At 37.0% G+C, this 9912-nt stretch overlaps 1 protein-coding gene across 1 annotated transcript in view; it reads right to left on the minus strand.

Moving 5' to 3' along the window:
- The window catches only part of LOC134652029 (alanine aminotransferase 1-like), a 28886-nt gene extending 20818 nt beyond the window's left edge, over nt 1-8068 (minus strand). The window contains exons 1-2 of the mRNA XM_063507182.1: nt 7997-8068; nt 5422-5655 (exon numbers count right to left, since the gene is read on the minus strand). Coding sequence (XP_063363252.1) covers nt 5422-5655; nt 7997-7999 — 237 coding nt within the window. The 5' untranslated portion in view covers nt 8000-8068. The remainder of the gene's footprint in view (nt 1-5421; nt 5656-7996) is intronic.
- Nucleotides 8069-9912: the final 1844 nt, after the last annotated feature.

Here is a 9912-nt window from a genome sequence, read left to right on the forward strand (position 1 = left end):
ATGCACTTATGTACCTATTTGTCATACACAGACAATCTACTAACAATACCTATGCGCTAAAACGGTCAAAGTAATATTCACTCTCTTAACCTTGATAATAGCATGAACACATGAAAACATTTAAGTGACCGATTGTAGACCCTATTAAAATACACGCAAGGTCTAGTAACGGTTACTTTTGTGATCTCGACCCTTTCAAATATTTAGACGAGACAGCACCTGGTTTTTAATGAATAGGATATGCATTGTATGAACTTTTATAGTTAGGTACTCAACAATAAACAAAATAAGTACCTACTACGATACACGTACAACTCGTACAAGTAAATAAGAGAAAACGTGGAATGACGATACGTGATAAAACTTATCTTCCTTCCCTGAGACTAAATATACGAGTATATTATTATATGAATGATATCCATACAAAATTGTATGGATATAGGCAGCAGATAACAGGCAAACAGAGTTAGGGACTTTCGCATTTATAATATACCTAATAAATAAATAATTCAGCCTATATACGACCCACTGCTGGGCACAGGCCTCCTCACATGCGCGAGAGAGCATTTATAATAGGTATGTAAATATGTACATACAGGGGTAGAGATGATCCTACTACAGATGTAATGCATAATTGTTTTCCATCGTATTTTCTCGGAAGCGTTCGTTCCTATTTGTCATCCTACTTCAGTCAACGTCAGTACTTTTTGTTCCGAGACTGACTTAAATAGAAAGACACGTTCGTACTACATATTTTAAATGTAAATGTAAATGTTAAAATGTTTGTACCTAAATATTTGGATGTTTTTCCCCCATCCGGCAAAAACGACTGAACGAATAAAGAAGAAAGGCGTTCGTGGACTAATAATATTAGTCTAATACCGATATCTTTCGAGAAATGAGCCCTTGGAAAAGGTGCAATGATATTTTTATCAGGGATGTTGCGGATGCAGATTTTTTGACATCCGCGGATGCGGATATTTTAAGGCTCACATCCACGGATGCGGATGCCGATGTCAAGGTTAGGTACTTAGAAAACGTCAAATATTACATTTTTAGTATTTTTTTATTTAAAAAAAACTAGACGTTTAGTATTTGAGCAAGAATATAGGTGCGTTATATTTAATAAACAGTAACTTTGGCCGACTTTTCTGGATCTAGACGATTTCGTTATAGGTAATGACGAAATTACCTAGCACTTACGCCGCCGCTAAGACGTTCCTGTACCCACTTGTTCGACATCCGCATCCGCATAAGCTCCGCATCGATTTTATGCGGATGCGGATGCAGATGCGGATGTTGAAAATAATGCGGAAGTTCCGCGGTTGCGGATGCGGATGCAGATGTTCGCAACATTCCTGATTTTAGGGACAACATTTTGACGACCGTTAAAAACTGAAATGTACACCATGGAATTGTTTATGTTTATTCTAATATCATATTCATAACATAATAGATAACGCACCAGCAAAAATATTTCCATCACAGATGATGGATAGGTATGTATGTAATAAGAAAGAAGATTATGTCATAATCATTATCATGTTCAAAAAATGTATCACCCGAAAGACAATGACCGATTCTGAACCTTACTACATTAATATACAGCTCACAAATGTACATAAATTAGAGTTTATATAGTTAGCTGACTTTTAGTAACCGTTAAGTGAACAGACTATATTAGTGAACCTTATTTTAAATCCATAAGGCCTACAATCAGTCAGTAAGTGATCCTGTTTGTACACTAATAAAATGAAGTGGTTATGCCATATCGGGGCCAATTGTAAGCACTTATCTCGTGATAACACCCAGATCTGAATGCTTCAATATTATATAACGCAATTACCAATTTTGTTAGTTGAAATAGCACCTTATTACTACAATCATAAAGCATTATTTTCAATGGGAAATGGAGAAGACATACATTTTAAAACTTATCTAACAATAACAGACCGCACGCAGAAGTCGCAAACTGTAGGTACGCGATACTATAGCATCAAGTGATGTATGTACAAAGCTTTGCTTTTTGAAATTATATCTTGTCATTATGAAAATAAAGTATTATTTTCAATGGTAAAATACAGGCTTTTGGTTATTGTGATAACAGTTGACAGGCTTATCGCAATCCGCTTTCATCGTTTAATGACAGAACAATTGACAGTTGAATATGTACCTAAGTAAGCTTAAGATAAAACAAATACGACATTATATCCATTTACTATGCCGCTTAGAAGTATTTTTGATCTTTTATTTTAATAAAGGACTACGTTTTGTGTCAGAAAGTGATTCTTAGGTACAGTCAGCAGCAGAAGTTGCTAAGCGGGCCAGGTGTTCAAAATCATCTTGACGCGATTTTATTCTTAAGAGAATAAGAGCGTGTCAAGATAATTTTGAAAACCTCGCCCGCGTAGCAACTTCTGCTGCTGAGTGTACCATGTCAGGCAAAATTGTGGCCAACTGCCAATAGTTAAACTATGAAAATTACCATAACTTTCATAAGCAGGTGACCTTCGGCAAACTATTACCAGTATTAACTCATACATGCTCTGAAAATAGCTACAGTTGAGTACAGTCATACTTCAAAAGTATAATAATTATTTTGCAAATACACTTGGCAATTGGTTGTGCGACTGTGGCCTTGCGATATTGACATAAGTTATCTGGCATCGGTCAAGATCAAAACTGAGATTAAACTCAAAAGTTTCCTCAGTTACCATATAATATTCATATTTACTTGTTGGGTAGGTACACAAAATCTTTGATGCTTTTTATAAGGATCCGATAAAAACGACATTTTGACTGCCCCAATTTGTTTGACCTGGGGGGCTTCCGCGAAAACCGAAATTCGCAAATTGCGGGGATTTTTCTCTTTTAATCCAATGAAAGCGTAATTAGAGTGACAGAAACAGATGCCCGCAATTTGCGAACTTCGATTTTCGCGGTTATAGCCCTGTCGTTTTAGTAAAAAAATGGTAACAAAACAGGATGATAGAGTAGTCAATGGGTCAAACAAACTGTCAATCAGTATCTAGAATATATACAAAAAAACAGCTTAACCTTATAAGGCCCAATGTACATTACAATGCACACTCCATTCTCAATTAAAATTAAGTAGCATTTCTTTAGTTACAAACGAAATTGAACCCAATTTGCTATGTAACAAGGTTCTAATTAATAATAGGACAATTTTGTATGTTGGGCCTTAGGAAGTTCATGCAGGCTGTACAGTGTTGACAGTATAGCAAGAAGTCTAGATCTACAAAACTTTGTTTTAAAAGGCGTAAGAGAAAGTGCAAATGATTTTGCCCCTTTCAAACGTCAAACGCAAAGGGCTCATGTAGACGATACGAGAACTCGCAAGCGACTTTCATTAATTACATTGCGGGTTTTGATCGGTCGGTTGAATTGGACGTAACCAACAGTCCGCAATTTAACTAAAATCGCATGAGAGTTCGCGCGTCGTCTAAATCAGCCCTTATTCCCACTAGTTACCACCAAGGTAACAACTGGGAATTGTTTTCTCATCTTTTATTACTAAAAATCTGCAAGGAAAAAAGATCCCACCAGTTATTACCAAAGTGAGTTGATGGTAACTACTGGGAAATATTTTTCTCAGTTGTTACTCTTGTACCACTGAGCACAGGTAGAAAAAAAATCTTTATGTGGTATCTAGTGGGAATAACCCCTTTCAAACACAAAACTAGTGCTGCTGACTATACATAACATAGCAATAGCCAGATAAAAGATCTAGACATCTAGAGTACCTATATAAGCAATTACCACTATCAGCCAAGTGTTGAGATAAACCCATTATTAGATAATATTAAAGCAAGCCTTGTGTAGGTAATGTGTGTGATATCTGATCATTACAGGTGATATTTTAATGTGCCACCTATGCATTTATACATGCTTAATATGCTAATACTACTATTTATGGCTTTACAACATGAATAAAAATAAATATTGAGGCCAAGAAGGCCTCAATCCACTTGCAATCCAGCCATTTTCTGATCACTTTGAACACCATGTAGGCAACAATTACTAAACCAAACTTGACAAGTGAAGTGTGACTCATATGACACATGTGGTAATCCGAGTTCTAATAAGAAGCCTACACATGCTTATATAGGTCCCTTCACACCAGTTGTCTGCATTAGCACAGTATAAGATGGACAATAGTCATTTAAAAAGGAATGTGCATTCATTTTAAATGTTGTACAAAGTTATGATGAGAGTGAAGCTACTTAAAAAGGCATGGAAAAATAATCTACTAGCTAACAAATGCAAAAATTAAGTACAGGTGAACAACAATTTTGCCTATACCCAAGGTGCATTGTATTCCATATGGATGGATCAAACAACATTAAAGCAGCCAGATTTGACCCACATGTCTATTTAGTAAAAACGAATGGTTTTGCAGAGTGTTTCCTTTAGTGTGTTCACTGCATCGTTGAGCTGATTCAGTTCGATATGAAGGTACCAGGTATGTAACTAATTGCCGCAGCAAAAATTTAACATTTACTTTGTCAGGTACTATGAACGGTATGGAACTTTGCCAAAACTTTTGTTCAATGCACATTACTTCCTGATAAATTCAGGACAATGCACCAGAATCTTTGTTTGAAGCGTAATGTTTACTAAATGTCTTAATTTTATTGTTGAGCATAATTGAAGAAAGATTGACAAATTACTCTTTCTTAGCAAGTTATCACTAATGCTACTTAATTCAAAATACAAATACAAATGCATTTATTTCATTACTTTCAGATGTAATTTTTCAGATTGGAAAGCTTATTGGAAATTGCAGCAAGTTCCAAAAAACTAATTAATTTTACACTTTTCTTTTGTTTTCATAATAATTTAACCTGCTTATCATATTAAAACAATTGAATGGTGCCATAATGTTCAATTTAAATAAGTTTATCAGGGTTTAGTAGAGATAGCAATCTTTTTATCTAAATATGACAATAAAATAAAATATTATTCTTGGGTTATAAAGTAATCAGTTTAACATGTTATGATCAGGACAGTATGACAATCCTTTACTATTAAGGATGCTAGTAATATTACATCCGTTCAACCTACATAAAGTTTTGAATTTACCACATAGAACATGACTGTTTCATTGAGGATAGATATCATGAAAACTACTTATAGAATGGACAATATGCAAAGGATAATAAAAGTACTTATTGTCAGGGCTTGGTCAGGGCCACATGACATGCCAATTGTAATTTATTATTAGGTAAGCAACTGCAGGAATCCATGTAATTAACACAATTAATGTAGTTAGTCTGACTGGCCTTGTGATCAATACTGGTGCCTTTCACTCAATAAGACGAAAGTTTTAAAAAGTTATTTAAAAAATAAAATTTAAAAAGATAGTGTGAAAGGCGCGAATATTCCTTATCAATATCGTACCTTTTCAAGTTCCTTTTCGATTTCCGCCGCGCGGATGACCAGCGGTCCGCGCACAGCGTATTCCAACTTTACGATATTAGGGTTGATATTTTCTAAAGTGATTGCTTTTGACGCCATCCTGTGTTGTATTAAGTGATTCCTCGGCAACGGTGCACTACAAACAGCGTCCAAACGTGCCGCCACGCCGGCCAGCAATCGACTGTGGTTTATCATCTTCAACCCCGACATGGTTGCCTGCAATCAGTCACACTACTTAAAAACACGTCACTGCCAAACAACACCCCGCACACGCGATAACACTGCTTGTAAAATTAAGAAAGGATTTACGTCACAGCTATCTTTATTTATCTCACAAAAATAAAGCACGAAGTGACTGCGAACGGGGAATCAAAAACACGATTGTACACCGATCGATATATCGCTTGATACGTTCGCTCGTGCCCCTGATTACAAAAGGACTAGATGTCGGAATAAATATAATAAATTACTTCATTTAATTCATGTCTTATCAAGAGTCAAGTTCGAAGGTTATAGTTATCTGAATTAAGCAATAATACTTGAAATAACTAGGTCTGTAATGCCGTAAAACTAGTGATAAACTGTAATTGGTTATCAACAATAAAACATGAATTAAATAGTAAAAACTAAAAAAGTAACTACTTGCGGTGTTACGTAAATTATGTAATTTGAAGAAATGAAAAGGAATGTATTCTTGTATGTGTTTTGTTTGATTTTTAGCAAGTTGGCAATATATGAAAACTGAAAATTGAAGCGGGAATGTAAGAATGTGACATCTTTAGTATGGCAACATTCGTGACAACAGCTGTTTTTGACATTACTACTATTAATACTATTACTTATTCTGTGCTACTATACTACTTATCACTAATCTAATCTTGGTCGCATGCATAGTTGTTATTGCACGTAGGTAGGTACCTACTCGTGCTTGTACTTTGTACCCCACAACGGAAAGCAGACGTACCTATAAGGGCCACCCTACATCTAGCGTCTTTCGAGCGTCGGCGTCTACAACTCTATGGCCCTGCTCGACGCAACTGCGCAGCGACGTCATTTTCCATAGCGCTAAACGTAGTGATTTAATACTCTTTGATAGCGCTGACCGACGCCGACGCTCGTAAGACGCTAGATGTGGGGTGGCCCACGTAGTATCTTCTTAGTAGTTTGTGGGTGGCCCTAATAGTCGTGGTCATGGTACAACAACCCACTTTGTAATTGCGTAGTCTCTTCTTTCGTTTGTGCTTAACATATTGAGGATAGAGATGAGCAACCAGCGCAACTAGATAACAAAATGAGTATTCCCATTTCATGCTTTTGAGGTGAGCTTCAGCACCAGGGATGTTGCGGATGCCGATTTTTTGACATCCGCGGATGCGGTTGCGGATTTTTAAAGGCTCACATCCGCGGATGCGGATGCGGATGTCAAGATAGGTACATAAAAAACGTCAAATATTACATTTTAGTAATTTATATTTAAATAAAAACCGGCCAAGTGCGAGTCGGACTCGCGTTCCAAGGGTTCCGTACATTAAGTTAAGTCCCACTCACGCTTGACTGCTAATTTCTAATAGGTTTTTTTGGCTAATGACTAAATTACCTAGCAGTCTAGCACTTACGCCGATGCTAAGACGTTCCTGTACCGAACTGTTCCACATCCGCATCCGCATTAAATCCGCATCGATTTTATGCGGATGCGGATACGGATTTTGAAAATAATGCGGAAGTTCCGCGGTTGCGGATGCGGATGCGAATATTCGCAACATCCCTGTTCAGCACCATTATAACAGTTTAAAAATTATAGAATTTGGCGGTAGTCTAGTTTCTTGGAAAGTCGAAACGGATTTACGAAATTACGATAATCTTCCTTTAAAAAAAAGTGATCTACCACCTAATATGGTGCTGCTATATTTTTTAAAGCTACTAAGGGGCTCAAGCCCTCTCACAATGCATTTGAGGCGCTCAATTAATAATTTTAGGGTACTACCTAGCTAGTAGCATAGCTACCTAAACCTACCCTCATTGGGTTCAAGCCCAGCCCAAGTCAAACCCAGAGGACCTATCACTTTCGACGTGTTGCCTCTCTGTAGCACTTGTAAATTCGTACGTGTGACAGGGAGGCAACACGTCGAACTTAGATCGCGGTAGACCCTCAGATCTTGGATCCACCACTCCACTGCATCTATCCGGTCGCCGAACACTTTCTGCTATCTTGCTGCTTACGGTCCAGCCGCTTAACGAGGTTGCATCGCGGTTTCATCGCCGGCCAGCCGCTATATCAACCGCGTCAGAGGGGCTACCGCGAAAACAGTTTTAGCAAATTGCGGGGATCTTTCTCTTTTACTCCAATGAAGGCGTAATTAGAGTGACAGAGAAAAATGCCCGCAATTGCGAACTTCGATTTTCGCGGTTATAGCCCAGGCGGCTGGCCGCTCAAAACGAACCGCCTAAGCGGCCAGCCGCTAGTGCGTATGGGGCCTTAGTGCGACAGGGAAATAACAAATACAGCATGAATCCGGTGATCTGGTAGTGGGTAGTATGTGTAATTTAATTTACTCACCATTAAGCCTTTGGCAAATCATTGTTAATTTTGTTCTGTGACTGTAAAATAATAATAAATTAGTAATAATAAAATAAATGTAGGTATTTTTGTGTTATAAAATCTTAATCAATCTGAAAAATGGATTAGCCGTTCCGTTGGCATATATTTGTTTTATATGATTCGAAGTTGTCATGCGTTTAATTTTGTGACAGATGTGTTTTTATCCATGAATCTTATAGTATGTTTTTTTCCTAGTTTGAATAAAAGATAATTAAATCCTCATTAAATCACTAGTTTGAATTTTTTGCTTTTCTCATGCCCAATTTACATTAGGTAGAGTCTGTGCGGAAAGAGAAGAGTCGTGGCAGAAACGGGAACTAACATTTTCAATTTTATATGGCAATCAAACCTATGACACCTATCTTGTAAAAAGTAAACAAACTTCTGTCATTGTATATTTTTATTAACAAAAACCGCAAGTTTTATGTATAAAATATTTTCAAAACACGATAAAACCGTATATAAAGCCACAAAGAAAATTATATTTAACATTGTTCGGTTTTGTCAGCGGGAAGAATCGGCTAAAAGCCGACTATCGACTTACAAAAATTCGCGGAACGTGTTTCCGCTATTCACGGGTATTGATGTTGTATTTAATATTCAATAATTACCTATTTAATAAGCCGCCTAAGTAACTTGTCTCCGGTACATAATCAGTAAGTATATTCATTGAAAATATATTCATTTTTATAAATATGCAGGTCATTCATGATTTTTAAAATAACTGGCAAATAGTCTTGATACTTGCCATTTTATGCATATTTATATGTAATTTTTTTTTCAGGATTGAGTAAAAGTACCTACGGTATCTCGAATAAAAGACCGAAGCTAGCTCAAACATAAGTGACATTTTAATTCAGACTTCGAGTACAAAGAATAAAACGTTTTGTAATAAAATATTTCTTTATTTGTAAGTTAGTTTACTAGGTTCTGTTAATTACGAAAGTTTGTGGTTACGAAATTATATTTCATATTTAGCAGTGACTTTTCGGCGAAGTAAAATATCGTGAGATGAGAGAACCGGACATACCCCAATAAGGCCTACCTACCTACTTATGCTCTATTTTTATATCCCAGATAGTAAAATTACAGTTCTATTGCCTAATTTCTACCCGATCTACCCGGTTTTGTATTAAAATAACTGTTGGACTGCACAGATTAGGCAGTACATAAATGAGACTCTATCTTGTTTGGTACTAAAATGACAGTTGTATTGGGCAGATTCTTAACTAGTTTTAGCAGTTTTGTCAATCGCACTGTCACTTTTTAGTATCAGAGACATAAAAACAAGAGTGTGTATTAAAACGAAAACTAGTGCCTGCGCTAAATTAAAGGATTGAGTTGACGAGCCGACACAACCACAAGGCTCCGTTTAGAAAGCCGTGGCAAAAAACCGGAACAAAAGGGATTCAAGTATCATGACCTCTAGTGTCGTACTATAATCACGTGACCAGTGTTGTCAGCATAGCAAAAACCATAAAATAGCTCAAATCCCACGACTCTTCTCTTTCCGCACAGACTCTATCTTTTTCTTATATGTTGAGTTAGTGAGAAGTGAAGTATACTTGGTCAACCAGATCTTGACAGTAGAAAAAGACGGCAAATTTGAAAAATGTAGGCGCGAAGGGATATCGTCTCATAGAAAATTTTAATTTCGCGCCTTTTTTACTGACAAGATTTGCTTCACTTCTACGTATTTGCCACTTAAGCCCCCTCCAGACTATGTGCGTGAATCGCGGCGCGCCTTCGCGGAGCGAACATATAGTAGCGACGTTGACGTATGACTCCACACTCGCACACTTCACGGTAAATTCGCAGTTTGGTTCGCGCCAAGATGGCGGAAAAGCATCAGCTGATCGAGTTTAACTGTCATT

This window comes from Cydia amplana, chromosome 11 (genome assembly GCF_948474715.1).
Source record: "Cydia amplana chromosome 11, ilCydAmpl1.1, whole genome shotgun sequence".
NCBI classification, from domain to species: domain Eukaryota; kingdom Metazoa; phylum Arthropoda; class Insecta; order Lepidoptera; family Tortricidae; genus Cydia; species Cydia amplana.